Source organism: Apiospora kogelbergensis (genome assembly GCF_038363985.1).
Source record: "Apiospora kogelbergensis strain CBS 113332 chromosome Unknown utg000006l_segment0_segment0, whole genome shotgun sequence".
Classification (NCBI taxonomy): Eukaryota; Fungi; Ascomycota; class Sordariomycetes; order Amphisphaeriales; family Apiosporaceae; genus Apiospora; species Apiospora kogelbergensis.
The window spans coordinates 4,326,590-4,346,221 of NW_027117423.1; the positions used below are offsets into that span (position 1 = coordinate 4,326,590).

General features: G+C 56.3%; 9 protein-coding genes across 9 annotated transcripts; 5 read left to right on the plus strand and 4 right to left on the minus strand.

Annotated features, from left to right (window-relative positions):
* Positions 1-923: 923 nt before the first annotated feature.
* PG998_010232 (cytochrome P450) lies at positions 924-1,626 on the plus strand (the record flags this gene model as incomplete). Its single annotated transcript, XM_066877048.1, is given in 3 exon segments — positions 924-976; positions 1,031-1,371; positions 1,388-1,626. The coding sequence occupies 3 exon segments, from the start codon at positions 924-926 to the stop codon at positions 1,624-1,626; spliced, it is 633 nt and encodes a 210-aa protein (XP_066729204.1).
* Positions 1,627-3,134: 1,508 nt separating this feature from the next.
* On the minus strand, positions 3,135-4,076 carry PG998_010233 (uncharacterized protein; the record flags this gene model as incomplete). Its single annotated transcript, XM_066877049.1, has 1 exon — positions 3,135-4,076. One exon carries the CDS (start codon positions 4,074-4,076, stop codon positions 3,135-3,137), a length of 942 nt encoding a protein of 313 aa, XP_066729205.1.
* A 739-nt stretch (positions 4,077-4,815) lies between these two features.
* On the minus strand, positions 4,816-5,562 carry PG998_010234 (uncharacterized protein; the record flags this gene model as incomplete). The annotated part of the gene is made up of 1 exon (XM_066877050.1): positions 4,816-5,562. One exon carries the CDS (start codon positions 5,560-5,562, stop codon positions 4,816-4,818), a length of 747 nt encoding a protein of 248 aa, XP_066729206.1.
* A 423-nt stretch (positions 5,563-5,985) lies between these two features.
* Positions 5,986-6,692, plus strand: PG998_010235 (FMN-binding split barrel; the record flags this gene model as incomplete). The annotated part of the gene is made up of 2 exons (XM_066877051.1): positions 5,986-6,384; positions 6,453-6,692. 2 exons carry the CDS (start codon positions 5,986-5,988, stop codon positions 6,690-6,692), a joined length of 639 nt encoding a protein of 212 aa, XP_066729207.1.
* Positions 6,693-7,856: 1,164 nt separating this feature from the next.
* PG998_010236 (Bifunctional purine biosynthetic protein ADE1) lies at positions 7,857-8,452 on the plus strand (the record flags this gene model as incomplete). Its single annotated transcript, XM_066877052.1, has 2 exons — positions 7,857-8,150; positions 8,381-8,452. 2 exons carry the CDS (start codon positions 7,857-7,859, stop codon positions 8,450-8,452), a joined length of 366 nt encoding a protein of 121 aa, XP_066729208.1.
* A 3-nt stretch (positions 8,453-8,455) lies between these two features.
* PG998_010237 (phosphoribosylglycinamide synthetase) lies at positions 8,456-9,466 on the plus strand (the record flags this gene model as incomplete). Its single annotated transcript, XM_066877053.1, is given in 3 exon segments — positions 8,456-8,892; positions 9,027-9,260; positions 9,271-9,466. The coding sequence occupies 3 exon segments, from the start codon at positions 8,456-8,458 to the stop codon at positions 9,464-9,466; spliced, it is 867 nt and encodes a 288-aa protein (XP_066729209.1).
* A 933-nt stretch (positions 9,467-10,399) lies between these two features.
* PG998_010238 (uncharacterized protein) lies at positions 10,400-11,914 on the minus strand (the record flags this gene model as incomplete). Its single annotated transcript, XM_066877054.1, has 4 exons — positions 10,400-10,796; positions 11,186-11,314; positions 11,386-11,487; positions 11,619-11,914. 4 exons carry the CDS (start codon positions 11,912-11,914, stop codon positions 10,400-10,402), a joined length of 924 nt encoding a protein of 307 aa, XP_066729210.1.
* A 5,505-nt stretch (positions 11,915-17,419) lies between these two features.
* Positions 17,420-18,341, plus strand: PG998_010239 (uncharacterized protein; the record flags this gene model as incomplete). Its single annotated transcript, XM_066877055.1, has 2 exons — positions 17,420-17,502; positions 17,570-18,341. The coding sequence occupies 2 exons, from the start codon at positions 17,420-17,422 to the stop codon at positions 18,339-18,341; spliced, it is 855 nt and encodes a 284-aa protein (XP_066729211.1).
* A 494-nt stretch (positions 18,342-18,835) lies between these two features.
* On the minus strand, positions 18,836-19,510 carry PG998_010240 (uncharacterized protein; the record flags this gene model as incomplete). Its single annotated transcript, XM_066877056.1, has 1 exon — positions 18,836-19,510. The coding sequence occupies one exon, from the start codon at positions 19,508-19,510 to the stop codon at positions 18,836-18,838; it is 675 nt and encodes a 224-aa protein (XP_066729212.1).
* Positions 19,511-19,632: the final 122 nt, after the last annotated feature.

Sequence of the window (19,632 nt, forward strand, 5' to 3'; positions counted from 1 at the left end):
AGCAAACCTACAGCGCGATTATTAGTTCAGTGAGTAGGAAAACATTCGAACTTCACCAGAATTCTGTATGGAAATCATCCGGGTGGTCATTAGACTAATGTGAGGGATGTTGGAGTAAACGGCTTTACGTCTAAGGCCGATAAGTCGCTAGCGAGGGCGGAGCACCCTGGGAAATAGCCGAGTGTACCCCCTGTATGCAGCTGGAGAGGGGAAGAAAAGGTGTGAGGTTGGTGAGGGGTTAATATAAGCTGAACATTTTACAGTAGTAATATATGGTAATGCTTAGTGTTTATCACCTAGAGCTGGCTATGTAAGGATTCAGGGGGGAGGGGTGTCAAGCCGGTGAAAGTAATGGTGCCCACCATGAGCGCGACGATGACTAGGCAACCGGCACACTCGTAACTCCGTTAACAGTTAGATTGGGGTTATAATGTCAGACTGAACCTAGGTAGTATTGCATAAGCGACCTGACCAGTAGCTAATCGAATCATTTGCAGTGATGGGTTGGAAGAGGATTCACCGCTCGGCCATGATCTATTACCCAACGCGTTCAATTCCCGTAATTCCTCGGTATTTGACTTCACCATCATCTAATCCATTTCCATTCCATTAGTCGAATGCAACAGACAGCCTCTAACTTTACGGCTTGCTTAGCCAACCGTCTCCGCAACCTGACCTTCATGTCCCTGTCAGGGGGCGACACCACCGCGTTGGCATAAGCAACATCATCCTCCGCGGGCCGGTCCAACACCGGTCCACTGTGCTGAACCCACCCTACGCATTCGAGGTCGAAAGCTGGTATGATAATACCCGCGGCAGCATGTGGCAGCATTTTGGAGAACTTAGGGAATCTAGGCGGCAAGAAATGGGTGCCCCTTTTTCAGTGGACCCGCTAGTCCTTCAGTATCGCCAGTACAACTGTGATGTACGAACCTGGCAACCCGCTCTTAGATCCCCAGTCGATGGAAGGGTTTTTGTATGTCGCTTGATCTCTCCCACATCGGCCCCCATCTTGACGGCGTTGCCATAGGGCGATAGACAAAGATTTTGCCCTGCTGGGCCTGAGCTTCCTACCAAATGTACTAGCGCCCAAAGCAAGCCGCGAACGTGAGCGTTGCTTTGCCGCATTCCGCGACTACTACGGTACCGGAGGGCTCGGAAGGGCATCTCGCCTCGTCCGAGATCGTTTCACAGCAAACAAGCGCCGTGTCGTCTCATTGGACGGCATTGCACAGTTCAACCTTGGTATGTGCATCGGCCTGCTCGTCACCAGCGTCCCGGCCATCGGCTGGACGTTGTGCCACGTCCAGTCGGACACAGCTCTCTCGGGCAGGATGCGACGAGGTATTGAGGATGTGGCCTTTTCGCGCCGTCATCCGCACCACAGCTACAGTCAACACCCCGCAGCTGATCCTGGACTTCCCCCTATTATTAGAGTCTTTCGTGAAAGAGCTCCTCCGTGTTCAGAGTAACAACGCCTCGGCCCAGTACGTGCTAAAGGACACGCCGATCCAGGGCGACGATGGGGGGCCACAGACCTTCTCAAGAAGGACGTTCTCCTCGTGGTACCATCGGCGCCCATTCATAACACTGCCACCGTCTAGGGTTCGCAAGCTCAGCAACTGAACCCCAAGCGGTTCCTCCGGCCACGGGGGCTACAAAGGCTCCGGGTCCACCTGAACCGCGTCGCGACATATCATAGTGATATCTCTAAACCACACAGTATTTCTTCTATCCTTGTGGCGCCACTTATTGAATCCTGTATCCCAATACCGAAGCCTCATATCCGAGATTGAGCCTGGCTGGTGTGGAAGGCTACTGCCACCCAGTCTTTGTGATACCCCCTCGTCTGTTAGATTGACAGCTCTGTAACGAACAGAGAGAGAAAGAAAGAGAAAAGAAACAACATCCATCTTATCCGAGCGTCTGTCAAGTCTCTTGGTCTTCGGATGTGGTTCTACCACCGACAGCCCCTGGGGCCGGAACTGTTATTATAACACCAAATTCAATTGCATTCGCCCCCGTTGTCCAATTGCATCTAGTGCCATCCGTCGTATGTCATCATCGCGACTCCAAATATTACCACATCTAGATTTGATTACGATATTTAAACAAGACATGCGGCTTCAATCCAATGGTTTCATAAATGTTCTCAACAAATAAAACACCATCACATTCCATTTATCGGGCTGCAACTCATCTCCGCCAGGCAAGGCTGGATACCAAACGTTATATAAGACCATGGCACCCTCCCTCAAACATTCTACCAAGAGAATCCGGATACGAAGTTTGAAACTCGTGAGCAGCCGCCCATTATGTGCGTTACATTACCTCCTTTCCACAGCTAGTACCGCTGACAAACCTTCTAAAAGGGCTTCCAAACCAGTGAGAACCCCCAGGTGTGGAATGACGACAGCAAAGCCACGCGGTCATCCTCCTGTTGCCGTTCTAAAGCTGCCAAATAAGCGACTCAGGAAGCCGGCCAAGAATAAACACATGTCCCAAGAGCAATCCCTCAGGGGCGTTGGCTCCCAATTTGACTCGTAAGCCTTCTTGTGCTTCTCGGATACATGATAGATCCTGCTGACTCCTTGTGACGTAATGGAGTAGGCACGAAGAGATTTTGCCGAGATTGGGACCCAATACTCGTTAGCACTGGAGGTTGAGTCATCTTATCTAGTCTGGGACATGCTGCGGTATTGGAAAGCCGCACCACGAGGCAGATAGAGGTTCCATGCCTCTGGTAATCAATCTATCAGACGTTAGATACTATGGTATGTTACGCGGTGTATAGCACGGTACTCGCAGGGCTTATAAAAGAAAGAGCCCAGACCATGGAAGTCACGAAACTGCCATCTGGTCGATTTCTATTATGATTCTGCTGATTAGCCCCCTAAGCCGTGTCCTCATTGAACCCACATCCTTCAATTAATGTTGTTGAAGAGATACTCTAGCGCGGCCCCAAGTGTTGGGAAATGGTTGGTGACCCGTATCCGACTGGGATACTCGCATATTAGTACAGCTACTACCCCCGGGAGCAATCTCGAAATATAAGTGCACGTTTCACTAGACGAGGGCAAGACAACCAGAGCTGAAAGGAGCTACTATTAACCACCGGCTACCGCTGACAAGCTCTATAAGAAATCACCCTCTCCATCAAGTCGCTTGCCTGGGTGGGCTGCGTCGGTCATGTTCAGCGCCGACTTCCTCTCGTCCAGCTTCTTGACCACGGCCCCCAGCACCACCTTGAGCAGGTCGTCGGTGGACAGGGACCCGGGCTCGCCGGTCCAGGTCGTGGTGTCGACGATGTCGCGGGTCTGGGCCTCCTTGTGCAGCTCGTCGTCGAGGTACTCGAAGGTGCGCTGGACCTCGGGGCTCGGCTGGCCGATCTGGAAGAGCTGGATGCCGACCTGGTACTCGGGCACGTTCATCTTGTCGAGCATCTTGGCGGCCTGGACGAGGGGCGCCTTGATGTCGTCGTCGAAGCGGCCCGCGGTGATGACGATGAGGTTCAGCGCCGCGTCCTCCTCGTCCGTCTTGAGCTTCTTGCCGTACCAGGTCAGCAGCTTGGACAGGCGCGCGCCCAGGTTGCACTTGCCGGCCGGCTTGACGCCGTTGAAGATGCCGTGCACGGTGCTCGTGTCCTTGGAAAAGTCGGCGTCGTGGTCGCCGTAGCCGCCGATGTGGCGGTACCCGGACTTGCGGAACGTCATGCCCGACAGCAGGCCCTTGGGCCGGTGGTTGAGGAAGAAGATGTCGATGCCGTCCGGGTCGTACTTGACCGTGATGGGCGTCAGGCGCTCCAGCAGCGCCTTGACGTCGCCCCAGTACGGCGCCATGGCGGCCGAGTCGTCGATCAGGTACATGGTGTCGAAGCAGCGCAGGAAGGCCAGCGTCTCGCCGTAGTCGTCGACGTTGACGTCGACGCGCTTGTCCGCCTCGGCGTCGTGCACCATGACGGGCGTCGGCCACAGGTCCTCGTCGTCGGCGGCTGCGGCGGCGGGCTTCTGGTAGGGCTTGTGTAACGCGGCGGCGCCGGACGGCACCGTCGAGTTTTGAAGCTCCCTCGTGCTCATTTTGATCGGTCGTCTGGACGATCTGCGATCTGCGACCCGTGAGGCAGTTGTGGGGTATGTGTCGTTAGATGTGGATGGCCTTTTGCTAACAGTACCTTGCCCTGGAATCGGCCGACGTGCTTGTATATGAAAACGAATTGTGAAAGAATACTACTAGTACGGTTCCAATGATGTTTTGGAGCGATACTGTGTTGAGCCCCCTTTTTGGGATTCCCCTGGGGATTGAGATCATCTCCTCGGGCTCCACCAAAGCCCCGCTAAGCGCCGCCAATTTGAGCGGTGAAGAGGGCGTAGGAAGCCGTCAGCCACACTAGGAACGAACCGAGTACGTGGCGCTTGGCGTATCGCAGATTGTGGCCTATCAGAGCGGGCCACCCTCGCGCCCGTGACGTAAGCTGACCATCGGAATTCCGACATCTATAAAGAAGGACAGAAATAACTTTTATGCGGGGAGAAGAAGAGAGAAAGTAGCCCAGCTGTGGGGGCAAACCTTATTTGGACGCCTGCTGCCTGCCTCGCTCCCTCTCTTGTCTGGTGAAACTGCTAAATATTACCAGTCCAATCACAGTACTTTTCAGGCCTCGTAGCAAGGTATTTTGCCCTCTGCGACATCGTCATGCCCACTTCGTTGACCAGCGCTAATATGGATAAAGGGTATGATGGGAAAAGATCCATGGTTTTGGGCTGAATCCAACCTATTCACAGCGACTTTGGGTAGCCCGTCACCAGTGTAACGGTACTACTCTTGATCGGGCAGATATGGTGATGTATCGTAGAGGCCACTGTCGAGATCGGCAATAAAGCTCTCAAAGTCAAAGTATAAGTCGCTGAACGTCGGAGTGGCGACGCATGGCTGATCAAGTTCCTCGTCGTTGAGTGGCTGGGCCATAAGGTCTGTCTCGGCTGAATCGATAGACACGCTTCCCTGCTCCGAAGTCGCCGTCGAGACCGTTCCCTCGTCGCTTCTCAATCGCATGATGGAATCCCCTAAGGTCTCTGAAAAGCCAGGCCATGACCCACCACCCAATCGTTGCCGCAAGTACGCAGTCGGCGTCATCTGGGTGACCTCCTTGAAGGTGCGGTGAAAGTGCCACTTGGACACCCCCGCCTGCCTCGCCATGCGCTCCAAGCACGCCAAGCGGCCGACGGGCGGCGACGACGATTCCAGGTCTGCCGCCGCCGCCGCCCCCGGCGCCTTCTTCTGTTCCACGAGGGCGCGCACGCGCCGCACGGCGGCGGTCTCGGGCATGCGGCCGCCGAGGTGCGGCTTGCAGCGCTTGCACGGGCGGAAGCCGGCGCGCGCCGCGGCGTCTGGGCCGTCGTGGAAGACGACGTTGTCGCGGCGCGCGAGCCGCGCCTTGCACACGGGCCGGCAGTAGATCTGGGTCGTGCGCACGCAGTACACGAACAGGCCGTCGGCCTGGGCGTCTTTGCGGCGAACGGCGCTCCAGCGCGCGCTGTCGCTGGCGAAGGACGGATGCGGCATAAATCACGTCTCGTGTCTTGGTCGAGGGGCGGTAAATGGCTGTTGATTGATTTGTTGATGATGATGATGGGGGACGAGGAGGAGGAGAAGGAGGATGAACTCCGATGGCAACGGGAAGAAGAATCGGCGTAAGCACGTCGTCGCTTGCTGGAGAAGTGGCCAATCAGAGACGCCGCTAAGAATTGGTGTCTCCACCCGTCACGGTGTCTTGCTGTGAAAGTAACCAATCAGCTTCCGACTTTTCACGACGCTCCTTTTAACTGGTCATTTCTCTGGCAATGGCCCGGTCCAGCAGGGGGATGCGTTTCTGGGTATATAAGACTGCAATGGAAGCAGTAGATGGCTATTCAATTTGGCCAAGCACCTCATTCATCCATCTTGAATATCTATCCGCTCTTCCAAACACTCCCTCCTCCTTTCATCATGCACTCCGTCATAAACCCCGCCATCTACTACTGGGGCACGCCCGTCGTCCTGATCACGACCGAGAACGAGGACGGCACCACCAACATCGCGCCCATGTCCTCGGCCTGGTGGCTCGGCGACCGCTGCGTCCTGGGCCTGGCTTCCCAGTCGCACACCCCCATGAACCTCCTGCGCACCAAGCAGTGCGTCCTCAACCTGCCCAGCGACGACATGGGCGCCTACGTCAACGCCATCGCCAAGACGACCGGCAGCCCCGTCCTGTCCCCGAAAAAGCAGACCCTCGGCTACGAGCTCTGCCGAGACAAATTCGGACGCGCCGGCTTGACCCCGCAGCCGTCCGACCTGGTCCGGCCGCCCCGCATTGCCGAGTGCCCCGTGCAGATGGAGGTCGAGCTGGTCGCCAGCAACGAGCTGATGCGGGACGCCCCGGAGCGCGGGGGGCCATGCTGGCCATCGAAGTCAAGGTCCTCCGGACCCATATCCAAGACGACCTGCGGCTGCCCGGCCACAGCAACCGCGTGAACGCCGACCTCTGGCGGCCCATGATTATGAGCTTCCAGCATCTGTACGGCCTCGCTCCCAAGACGGTCGACTCGAAGCTGGCTTCGATCGACGAGGAGAAGTACCGTACCTTGACGGGGACGGCCCTGGCGGAGGCGGACCCGGCTGAGTTAGGTCGTGAGATGGATCAGAGCGGCAAGTAAGAGGTGGATGAGGATAATGTGGTGGAGAATTATGGATATGGGAGTGCCAAAAGGCTATAGATAGAAGAGGAAGACCAAGTTGCAGTGTATAGATCTCAATATCACTAGTTAGAGTGTCAATGGTTAAACCGTGACCCATCCATGTATTCGTCTCTCAGACTTGCGTGTACTACTGCCGCCTTCTTATTGATGTCAATTGGTGCATTTGGGGTGACAGGGGTATACCCTGGTTCCTAGTATGGAGGCCAGCTCCAGGCTTGAACACTGGAGCTGGGGTCTTCTAGGCATATATACAGCGTCCTCACGCACTCTTTCTTTTGTTGCTTAGCTAGGCCAGCGCCTTATATCACTTTGCTTCTTTTTTATGAACCTACTTATGCTTCTTGGCTGCGTTGCGACATCAATTCTGTTTGATTCGAAAGCACTCCCATACATCTACTTTCTCCCAATTCTTATTGCCTCACAAGTAAGAAGGCACATAGAGTCATTGGCCGCAATCAAGGGGTTGCTACTGGCGGCATGGAATTACATGCTTCTACACCCCTGATACTGGACTCCAGATGGACCGGATCACTGGCAGCATACTCGAAATAATTATTAGGGCGATGGCTGAAGGTCTGGGCCGAGATATCGAGATTGAATATTTCACTAAGATTGATCCAGGTTGCCACTTTATTGAACTCAATTGTGTCAGACCTATGCTTCCCGCATATGGGTCGAAGCTCAGCTGTCTCTATTGTGGCGGCAGCAGAAGTACTACTCAAGTTTCCAGCGGGGAGATATAACTCGCATCGATACACCCGCGACCGAGAAGTTGGACCGTTACTGAGTAGGTGATTTACTAGTAGCCAAAGCTTGCAGGGGCCAGCACTTACGTTGCTTTGTGACGTTGTCGTTGTTACTAATGGGAGTGATGTGGCGTGTTGCGTGGAGGTGGCGGAGCACTTAGAAATCCTCTCATATGTAAGTTCTCTTGTCATATTTTTTCGACCCCATGGTTCATCAAGTCATCAATCACTAAACAAGAAGCAGCTCGTCTAAGTTTTGCACTGTCCCTTGACCTTTCCATTCTCCCAAGCCGTTTCACACAAACCGAACCCAGGGGAAACAAAATCCCCACATCTGACTCTTTCCCTACTTGCACCAACGCAGCACGACCGCACCATGGCCGCATCGTCACCGCCAGCGCCACGGGACCTTACCGTGCTGATCATCGGCCAAGGCGGCCGGGAGCACGCGTTGGCCTGGAAGCTGGCCCAATCGCCCGCCGTGTCGCGCATCTTCGCGCTGCCCGGCAACGGGGCCACCGAAGAAGCCGCCAAAACCGAGAACGTCGCCCACATCCGGGCCCGCGACTACGCGGCCATCGTTTCGTTCGCCAAGGAGAACGGCGTCGGGCTCGCCGTTGCGGTCCGGACGATGCCGTCGTCGACGGGATCGACGACCACTTCCGTGGCAGTAAGTCCATTGTTTCCTTCCTCTCCGTTGCCAAAGTGGCTTTCGCATCGGCAGCCGTTCGCCCATGACAATTTGCAGTGCTTGGCATGGCTGTGGTCAAAACAAGAACAAGGTTCGCGGGGAGTGCGAGCGTAAGTCGCGGGAGGCCGAGCGCGCATTGCGCTACTACTGGCCGCATTAGAGATGCGTCTACCGCAGCAGCTGCACAGACGTTGACCATCGCCATACAGGCGGCATCCCCTGCTTCGCGCCAAGCCGAGCAGCGGCCGAGATCGAGGGTTCCAAAGCCTACTCGGAAATGATTCATGAGGCGCCACGGGATCCCGACCGCCGAAGGGGAGTCGTTCGAGCACTACTCGGAGGCGAGAAAGTTCATCAAGGACTCGGAGCGGCAGCGGTTCGTGATCAAGGCCTTGGGCCTGGCGGCGGGCAAGGGCGTCGTCCTGGCCGCCGACCAGAAAGAGGCGCTGGAGGCCCTCGACGACATCATGGTCTACAAGAAGTTCGGCAGGGAGGCGGGCGACCACGTGGTCGTTGAGGAGCTGCTCGACGGCGAAGAGATCAGCGTCCACACGTTCTGCGACGCGCACACCCACAAGACCCTGGCGGCGGGCCAGGACCACAAGCGCACTTGGGAGCCAGACGGACCCAACACGGGGTGGATGGGGGCCTATACGCCCGTCGACTTCCTCTCGGAGGAGGATATGAAGGTGATTGAGCACAAGATCATCAAGCCCACGCTGTCTGGGCTTGAAGCAGAAGGCAAGCTGCTATCTTTCCTCTTCTTTCTGCCCTCTCTCTCCCAATCTACCTGTATTCAAGATTTGCCTTAGTGGTCGAAATAGGTCTGACTGTAGCATCAGGGCGACCATTCAGTGGTTTACTATTCATCTGCATTATGATGACAAAACACGGACCGAAAGTAATCGAGTACAAAGCCCGATTCGGAGACCCCGAAACGCAATCGATGCTGCCACATTTGAGCAGCGACACCGACTTGTGTCAGATCCTCTTGGCGTGCACCTCCAATGCCCTTGAAAGCGTCAAGATCAAAGCCAGGAGTGGGCATGCGTGCAACGTTGTAGTGGCATCTGGCGGCTACCCAGGCTCGTACATTCAGGGCCGTCCAATCGAGCTGGCGCCGTGCCCTGAAGGTCAGTGTTCTCCGTGCTTTGGTAGACCCAATAAGCGTTCACGGGGTGCTCAAGACGGCGGGCGGTCGCGTCTTTTCCGTCGCCGCGGTCGAGGATACGCTTGAAGAAGCGGTCAGGACGGCATACAAGGGAGTCAAGCTCATCAAGTTTGATGGCATGTAGTATCGGAAGGATGTCGCGAAAACGTAAGCAATCATGGAGTAGTGTGTATGTTTCTGTTGACTAACCTCTTTTAGGTGTCTTTCTGGTCCTGTCTTTCCAGAGGATGAAGAGCCGGAGTATATGATGCAGTTTGTATGTAATTTTGGATGACCGTGTTGGTTTGCTGGAGTCCAGTCCTAACTCCGCGACAAAACACAGGAATCCTCCGTGAGTGGGCGGGGTCCCAACGACGAACATGGATCGTGACACCACCAGTTAAATCAGACCTCAAGAATAGGAGTCGTGAGGGCCTCTTGAAAGCAAGATCTTCACGCTGCCGAAGATGATGTGCCGTATCTGTCTACCCACTTGCCAATACACATGGTGTTTCGTATTCTTCTTCATCCCTGTGTAAGAGCCTGTTAGTTATCAGGGATGTATAGGAGACTATCGAGCGGTTCCCTTTCCACCATGACAGCGCATTAGTCCAGTTCACTCACGAGGGTATCGTCGCGTCAAACCCAAGCCTCCCAAACCCAGCGACTAAAACGCCATACTCTATCCACCCACCTCCAACATCGGCTAGCCAACGTGACTACCTCTCTCCAGGTCCTCTTGAAGCTCGAAAACACCGAGGATGGCGGCGCGATGGACGCGTTGAACCAGCTAGACGCAGGCGAACTTGCCAAAGGGAAAGCGATGCACGGCCCGAGCGATGTTTCCTTTCCCCCATACCTACCCGATGCGCTTATTTTCGATACCAAGCAAAGATGAACGTAAAGGAGATTAGGCTGTCGCGCAGGGAACAAGAGGCGACCACGTCCGCGGTCTGCTCGAAGTCGCGCAAGTCGCGTCGCGTCTCAGGAGTATGGAGATACCCCTGTTCGTCGTGATGCCCGGAACAAGCCGCCGCGGAGAAACTGCGGGCCGTCGAGGCGCTCGGAGAGCCCAGCTTTACCTGGAGCCTGGATACGGGCTGGAAGGCTGTGGGGCACGCTCGTGTCCGGGCGCCCAGACGTGCTCCTTGTGTCCGCTCTGCGTCGGCGACGGTGGGTTGATGGCCGGCTCTTCGCCAGCGCAGCAGGGTACATATGCCCCCGTCTTGGCGTGCCAGTCGGTGGCCGGCGGCGGCTCGCGCAGCTCCTTGAGAGTCTGACGCAGAGCTTCGGGTCCCGCGGATCCGACGACGGGCCCGATCGCGGCGGACGGGCGGGTGCCCGAGATCGGCGACGCGAGCTGGGCCATCGCTTCGGGGTGCATGACGGACCACAGGACGTGGTACAGGTCTCGTAAGAGCAGACCGTCTCGGCCCTGGAGACCTCGTAGGAGCTCGGCCGTGCCGCTTGCAGGACTGTTCTCCGGCGAGACGTCGTGGGAGCGATTGTTGTACGAGCGTAGGCAATATCAGAACATTGGTAACATCATTTACGACGGCAACATTGACGCAAGTCAGCAGCTTCAGGGGCGGAAAGTGTAGATTGAAGCATCATAGACACCGCAAGGTAGTTTGTTGATTGATTGGTTTTAGACAGTTGATTTTACAAAACTTTCGTTCTCCAGTCGTTGAGTACTCATGTATCCATCTCGCTTTCTGCCCTCATCACATAGCAAAAGACGCAGTATCACATCGAATGCCTTCGGGTCTCAAACCATCCCAAGACGCACATAGCGATCTCCCAAAGGGAAACCCCGACATCAGCCTAAAAGCCCCCTCTACCCTACATCAAAGCCCGAACGTACTCGTCGAACCTCTCCGTCTTGGCGGCGGCCAGGTCGAGCTTGAGCGGCCCCTTGGCGCTATGGAAGCCGACGGCCGACGCGTTGTTGGCCGGCTGCGCGGGCGCCTTCGTCGAGAGCGCGTAGGCCACGCTGACGGGGCCCGCGGCGCGGGGTCGAGCCCCGAGACGACGGTCCCGTTGTCCGTCGTCCACTGGCTGCACCCGCGGCACAGCGCCGTCAGGGCCCAGTGCGTGGCGTTGGCGCCGGAGCCCTTGAGGACCTGGTAGGTCGCGCCCGCGTAGGGGCCGGGCATGGTGTGGCCGCTATTGCCCCGTCGCACGTGTCAGCCAGTCAGTTCATCAAAGTCCGTCCAAGTAAGCTGAGTGGTATGGATCCCGACCCTGCTGCGCTTTGCTGGTCGGAAAGAAAAGAAAAGGGGAGGAAAAACACTCACGTGGCCCACCGAGAAGAGACGACGGCGCCGTCGTCCCCGTTGGCCCAGCCGAGCGTCAGGGGGTTCTCGGCCATGTGGCCGCCCCACGCGACGCCGGCCCAGCCCACCGACCGGGGCGCCACGATCTGCAGCAGGATGTCGAAGGGCGCCGCGGCGACGTCGGGGATGGCGACGCGGTAGGTGGCGTTGCCCGCCGCGGCCTCGTAGTAGCACACGCCGGTGGCGGCGTCGCAGTACTGGCCGGGGGTGGCGCTGCCGGCCGTGAAGGCCAGGAGGGCGGCGAGGGAGAACTGCATGTTGGACGATCGGATTTCGCTACTGGACTATGCTTTTTTGGCTGGAGACTACTGGGACAGCACGAACGAGAAACGGTAAAGGGAACTTTCTCATCTGCTTTTAAGCTCACGGCGCCTGCTGACACGGACTGGCCCCTTTGCCGTCTTCTGGTATTGCCGCAAGCCCACCGCTCCTTTAACCCGTTCGCTGCTCCAACATCTATCGTATAGTAATTGCTTACACCGAGTGACGATTACGTCGTCTTACACTGCCGATCCAAGAGGAGGTGAAGATAGGGTAATCCGGAATTACCTTGCCCCTTATTGGTTGGGTGGCCCAGATCCACTCTGGGTAGTTTTGATCGGCATTCGTTATATTGCATCCAATATTAAAGTCGACGTGTACTGGTCCAAGCAAGCCGCTATCTACGCTGCCAATAGATTCATCTGGCACTTGTTCACATCTGCCGGCGTTCCTGCATCTGTCCTACTTTGGCCCCACCGGAATTCCGCTGTTGCGTTGTCGCTCTGGTGCCTCATTTGGAATATTGCCTAAATCCCACGGGTATGGCAAACTATAAGTCCGATGCAACTCTCTACATTCAGATGCACCAATTCGGAGGCGGCCGAAGCTCGCAGCAGTTGTCTCCAAATCCGGGCTTCGATATATTGGCATTGAGACTTGATGATCGACAGTGAATTCGAGCCTGCGCAAATCCGTGTGGGGAAAAGGGGGACCACTACATAAAGTCGTGGATGGTTATGGTTCACCTTTACCCTATCTACGAGTTTATTCTTATTCCCCCTATGGCATACCGTCTTTCTTTGTGGTAGATAAAGTTAAGACTTTAAACACACTTGTGAGCTAGGAAGTACATGCTTGCTGCACAGATCTGGCAGAGTGCAGGATTGTAATTGTGTGAAATTCCATTATTATCATGATGCATCCGCGAACAAGATAAATTTTCACTCATCAATCAGAGCTGACGGTATGTAGTAGGTAAGAGTCCCTTCGAGCCATGACCTCTCACCGTCTTCTTCACCCACGTCCAAGATGGTAGTCGACTCTCTGGTCGATGGGTTGCCGGACCTTGTGGTTAGAGCAGTATCTTCGCCGTTGATGAATGCTTCGTTGCCGCAGGTCCGCTTGAATCGTGGGAAAAGTCTGAATGGACATTCGAGTCAATAGTGTTGTGTAACTTGTATGTATGTATGTCCGTTAGCATCGTGTTCTGGTCACCGCACTCATGCGGGGAAACAGCACCCAGTTAACCGTCAGGCCTTGCACTCGATGTTGTTGGCTTTTCCTTTCTCTGATGGCTGTGTGTCGCCTCTGCGCCGACGGCAGAAGAGCGCGCCGTGATTGCATTCGAAAACCCGAAAGCAGGCCCCTTTCCGTACCTATCTACACATGTGCGGTGGCGCTTCGGTGTTGGTTGTTCTCGATCTCGCCAGAAACCAGAGTGAAGTCGTATTGCATGAGCGAGTGGTGGCAGGGTGGTCGCTGCTGGCGGGATGCGATTGGTTTGTCGGTGTCACGAAAAGTGGGATGAAACGGGACCCCCTTGGAGGCTAGGAGGGGACGGTTTCGTTCAGTTGGGATGAAGGAAAACCCGCTTTTTGCTCGTAACCGACGTCGTGAAAACGGACCCTCCCCTGGCACCTGGCTCTCTGTCTCTCCCATGCTTCAAATTGGCGAAAGAATAGACGAAAGAGCAGGAACGGGGGTGCAAACCACCGCCGGGTAGACTTTACCTCAGAAGGGGGCCCGGTTACGGGGTCGCCTTCCCCTATTGGCAGGCCGCGCTGCCGATCTGTTAGAAAGCAGCCTCTGATTGCTACAGGGTCTGTTCGAGGAAGCTGGCCGCTTCTTTGTTGATCCTCGCAGAAGACCCAACTCCATCCGGGCCACAGCTGCAGGTGCTTGCTTCTGGATCTTCTCAGGGTAGTAGTCCGAGCAGAAGGGCGTGTGTGGCTCGACTGTGGCCGTGTCCCCCGGGGTTGAGCCGTCTTTCTTCCTTCCCTCTTGACCCACGAGAGGGGATCCTGCCTACATACTTAGCACACCAGCGATGATCTGGATATCCCGCGATGACGTTGAACCCCAGCAGCAGCAGCGCGCTTCTGGCTGCCGCTCGACTCAAGCTTTGCCGTGGTTTCAATTAGATTGCTGAGGCGGCGCCCAAACAAACATGGGAAAACTCTACGGCACGCCAAACCCGTTCGCCAAGCCGGAGACAGGCACATCCTCGCATCGTCCCTGGAACAAACAACGGTGGTGGGAATCTCTGCTGAGTATGTAGCTGTTTCTAGCCAGCCCGCTGACCAAGCCCTGACCACGTACGTCGATGGTTGCAACGTGGAGGTGGTGGTGCTGTTTCCGCGGCCGGTGGAGCCGAAGCGATTTTGATTCCCGTAGCGCGTCCTTGGCAGGCCAGATGCGGCAACTTTTGGAGCACCATCGAAACCACCCACATATGATATGTCCATACACCACTGCGCGCGCCGGCAGGCCAAGAAGGGAGGATTGTCCCCGATCCTTGCGCCGATCAAGCCCGGCGCTCGTCCAGAAGGGCCTTTCGATTTTCCTTCTTCTTCCTCGCGGCGCCGCCGGGCACGCCGGGCTCCGGGCCCCCGGGCCTGCATTGATTGATCCCCGGGAGTCTGGACTTCTGGACGGCGGTCAATTTGCGACTCGGGGGAATGCATGCACAGTGCACATTATAATAGTAATAGAATGACATGGGGGTCGTATTCCCATCATTTTGGACAATTTCTTTCTATTCCCCCCACCTACATACTACCGCTTTGGCTTGCGGTGATTACTTGAATCTCAATTTACCAATGCACATGCAGGGGGGACGGGACGAAAAGAAGAGTTGCGAGTGGCTGCTCGGGATGGAATAAGAGGTCCCCCATCCCCCAGGCAGGCATCTTCGGTAGGATCGCGGCCGACAATTGGGAAAAAAGGCGCGCGCACTGGTGCAGTCAATCGGGGCGACCACGCGATTTTGGCCCTGAGTCGGGGGCATAGGAATATGGGTTCTCTCATGATTGCGGTTATGCTTTCTTGTTATGCTTGTTTCAGGAATCTCGGAGAAAGCCCGTCATCTCACGACAAATACGATGAAATTCAGTTATGCTTGTTTCAAGCTTCTCTGGCCGCCGTTGAGGCGGGCTGTTTCTGGGTGGTCGACCAATACAGGCTTGTCCCCCCCCTCTCCCTACTTCCATGTCAAGAGAGTTGTCAATGTCACAGCGGCCAGTGGAGGAGATCAGGTGAGAATGGCAGGGGTGGGCCCTGGGTTGTGTCTGGCTGGTGGTGCCCCCTCTTAGTCAGTAACGAGGGCTTCCCATTGGAATCGCCTCTAAAACAACTAGTGGATCTGTTTTGAGGCGCATAATGGAATTGCCCGCTCACAGAGAGAGGGGGCTCTGGTAAAAGGCCGGTCCTTGCCAAAGCAGCATGCAATGGAGTTCTTCAAGGCCAACGTGCGGTGGCATCCAATTTTACATGGAATGAATCCCTCGCCGCTCTCTTCTCGTCGGGGTTCTCCCATGTCGGTCGTTCTGGCGGCAGGATGCACCTCTTTGACTTTCGTATTCCCGTCAATATCAATACGAGTAAGCGCGGCCAACGGGTGGCGGGGATGCTACCGGTACATAGCATGGCAGGCCGAAAGTTGGTTTCAAGGTGACACAGAAAAAGGAAAGGGGAACCGTCTTCTTGGCTGATGAAACGAAACCAGAGGCAGAGGGCCACTGCATGCGCATTGCGCTCGCTGGGGCACCACCACGGAGCCGCGAAATCGGGATTGGTGGGAGCATGGGGCCCGGCATGGACATCCATGAGGCGCAGGCGCTTCACGGCCGACCGAAAAGAAATATCGGAAATGCCATGTCGATATGTACATAGGCATGCATGATTTGGGGCGATAATTTTAGATGACATCAAGGGTCGCCATCATCGTCGTGGATATGCAATCTGCGCAGTGGTAAGGCGCGACTCGACTCAACTCGGAGGATTGAACAAACTGGGCCTCGGAGAAAGAAGAGAGGCGGCAGAGCAGAGATCGTGGTGCAGCAGTGGTGAATCTCGGTAAATCGTAGTGCCTTGCACACAGGGCGCCTGGCACCGAGGTAATTGGCGGTGGGCGGTGGGTGGTGGGGGATCTCAGGTGAACTGGGCGATTAGCAGTTTAGCGCTCCCAAGGACCCCTAGCACCTCCTTGGCGAGGTGATCGCAGGGGCCCCGTAGAAGCTTGTCTCAGCATCCTAGCGCCTCGGCCGGGGGTGTTCTGTGGTTCTGCAGCTTTGCAGCTTTGCAGGGCCCTAGCCAAGCAATCCCCGCAAGCGCAGTTACATGATGGAACATCTGGCGGCCGCCCCCCAGCCCAAGGCCCCGGGCACCGCGTCGAGTCGCGACGGGCGAAGAGCTGCCTGTTGCTTTCGGTCTCCTCGGGTGCCCGACTCGCACGAATTTTCAATGGCAATCCCACCTCTTTGGCTGTTCGTCTGAAATGGGGTTTTGTGTGGCTGTATGCCAGGCTAGGGAGGGATGACAGTCGGTTGACAGAATTGATTGACAAGTTTGACGGGTTGGCACTAGCAGGCACATCAGAGCAATCCAGCAAGTCATCGCGACCGAACCAGAGCCTCACTTCTCGCGACATGGTGGTCGATTGATTAAAGATGGAGATGTATTGACCAGCCAAGACTTTTGTTTCCCAATTGACAGCTGTATGATTTGCAATGATGTGCATGATTTTCGCTTGGTGTTTGGTTGACGTCGATTGCACCTGCCGCCCAGGCGCCCCCAAGACCAGCCAAGAGAAAAACTCCCCGTGGCTCGCCCTCTTTCCATGGAGTCTTGGGTCTTGGGGAGGATGCGGCTCGGACGGCAGGGAAAGTCGTCGCGATGCCGATCCAGATGGCCCGCAGGGGGTTGCATGAGATGTCGGAGGCGCCCACTAGGCCCCAATAGGATAGAATGAATCAGGAGCCTTGGAGCCTCAATTCTTTCTTTCGCGGGCGTGGGTCCCCGAATCTGGACAGACCCCTGTCGCATACCCGTCGCATCAACCCCTGCCAAGGGGGTCAAACGCACCTGACAAGCCCAAGTTAGGCCCAACAACCCAGATCGACTAGTCAGTCCGTCAGTCAGCCAGTCACTCAGTCACTATTCGTGGTGGAGAGAGCCCGCCTAGCTGTAGCTGGGACTCTGCGGCGGCATACCGTCCCAACACCATCATCATGGGGTTAAGCGCCGACGATGAGTATATAACTTCCCGTCCGCGCCCTCCAGAATCCCAATCTTCTCTCTCCTCATCATCAGCATCGTCAGCTTCTCACTCTTCACTTCGCTTCTTCTTTACTTCTACAACCGGTTGATCTGGTCTGTTTGCTTCGCTTCTCAACAATCTTTTCAGGTTAATTCTCTTCACTTTCGAGCCCTATCTTCGCTCTTCGCCTTCAGTCTTTACACGCCAATTTCTCGGAATCCAATCAAACAAAAACACCTTCAAGATGTATACCGGAACTCAGCTCCTCGCCCTGGCCCTGGCCGCCGCCTCCATCGTCTCCGCTCACGGAAACGTTCAGGTCGTCACGTAAGCAATCCACTCTTCCTCCTCACTTCAGCATCATCAGTCACTAACACAGCTTCCTCCTCCACAGTGGTAACATGGGTGGTAACGGCACTGCCCTGGGCATCAAGGGTGCCGCCGTCGCCCGCTTCGGCAAGAACGCCGCCACCGAGAAGGACACGACCGTCTTCCCCAAGAACTCGGCCAACAAGCCCCTGACCGACGGTCTCGGCAAGACCACCGCCAACGGCAACCTCAAGGTCGCGTCGCTCCTCGGCGAGTCCATGGCTCTCTCCGGAAACACCCTTCCCCAGGTCTCGGCCGATGGCCAGGGTACCATCTCCGGCACCTGGCGCACCGTCACCTCCGATGGTACCGCCATCAACAAGGCTGGTGAGCTCAACGTCGTCATCGACCCCACCGGTACCGGCAAGTACTCCCAGGGCACCCTGCTGAAGGCCACCTCCACCATGGTCGGCAACGGCAAGGGCAACGTGGTCCAGCGTGCGCTCGCTGCCATGGGCATCCGCCGCCGCGCCACCAACGTTGGCGCCGACGCCGCCTTCTCCGTCAAGATCCCCGCCGGCACCACCTGCTCCGGTACCGACGCCGCCTCGGGCGCCACCAACTTCTGCCTGATGAAGATCGCCAACAACAACAACGCCGGTCCCTTCGGCGGCAACATCGCCTTCCAGGTCGCCGGTGCCGGTGGCGCTGCCCCTGCTGCTGGCGGCGCTGCTGCTGGCGGTGCCGCTACCGGTGGCGCCGCGGCCGGTGGTGCCAACGCCAAGAACGCCAACGCCAAGAGCGCCAAGGGCGGCAACAACCCCAACCAGAAGAACGCCCGCTCCTTCATCGCATAAGTCTTTCCCGGTCTCCAAGACTAGCAGTTACGAGATAGACTCATGGCGGCCGGGCTTCGGCTCGTCGCCGCTTGAGTCGACCAGGATTCCCCGCGCCTTTCCTTCCCATCCCTTGGCGGTGTTGCTGCGCATCGTCTGTCAGAGGATGGGCGGATAATCAGGGGGCGGGGTTTTCTCTCACGAGTGCCACGATTGAATTGAGAATTTGATTTTGTTCCATTGTCAACATAGAGATTGGGTTTTTGCCCAGGGGGGAATTTGGAGGAAAGATTAGTAGCGAAGTTTGTAGATAGAGCTGTTAATCGAGAAGCTGCGATGCTATGTATATACCCACCACGCTGTTCCACGACCCTTGCCTGAATGTGACTTGTTTGCCTGAGTGATTGCTATGATCCGCCTTCCTTCATTCTGGACCATTCCCCAGCTTGTCCAGCTCGATATGACAACATCAAACTCTCGCCACACCACTTCGGGTATCACATCAGGAGCCTGCCTTATTTATTCGGTGGCGAAGTATACAGGTCCGGATCTTCTTGCTTAGCACCTGCCTCACAATTCCCCAGAGGCTTCGGGTGCGGCCACAGCCCTTCCAGCGGCATGTCGTCGTAAACGCAGTTCACGAAGTCCTGGGGCCGCTGGCGCACAAAGTTGTAAATTTGACTGTTCTTGGATGCCCAGGCCACGCACTGGACTACGTGATGGTGGGTAAGCTCACAGGGCCGAATACCGGCGAGCGCCGCATTGTCGGTGCCCGCGCACTCTAGGTGCGCCAGCCAGCGCGGCGACCATCGCGTGTCGCGCAGGTAGAAGTGACGGACGTGGGGCCACTTCGCCGTAACATCCTGCGCCGTAGAACCATCCGGCGCAGGGAAAGCCTTAGGGGTGAGGCACATGTAACCCTCCTCGGGGAGCATGTTTTCCGTGCCAAACGAGAACCCCTCCTGCATGAGCCGCGGCACGTTGGCCGTTTTGACGCGGAGATAGCCCCCACCAGGACTGCTCCGCGCGCGGCCTCTGCGGCTCGGAGAATATGGTGAAAATGATTCTCTCCGACGCCTTGGAGGCGTTGTAGGTGGCTCCGGGGTTGGCGGGGGGTGCTCGTTTCGGTTTCGTCGTCTTTTGCGCGGATCCTCGTAGGGGGCGGGCTGCTTGACGACGCTGATTGACATTTCTGTCTGAGATCTTTTTCCAACCATTTGGGTTTCATTTTGATGTTGTTTCTGAATCGGCGAGGAGTAATTGGAGGAGTTGAATGCTTTGAAGAAAGTCAATACTGATTGATGGGAGACGC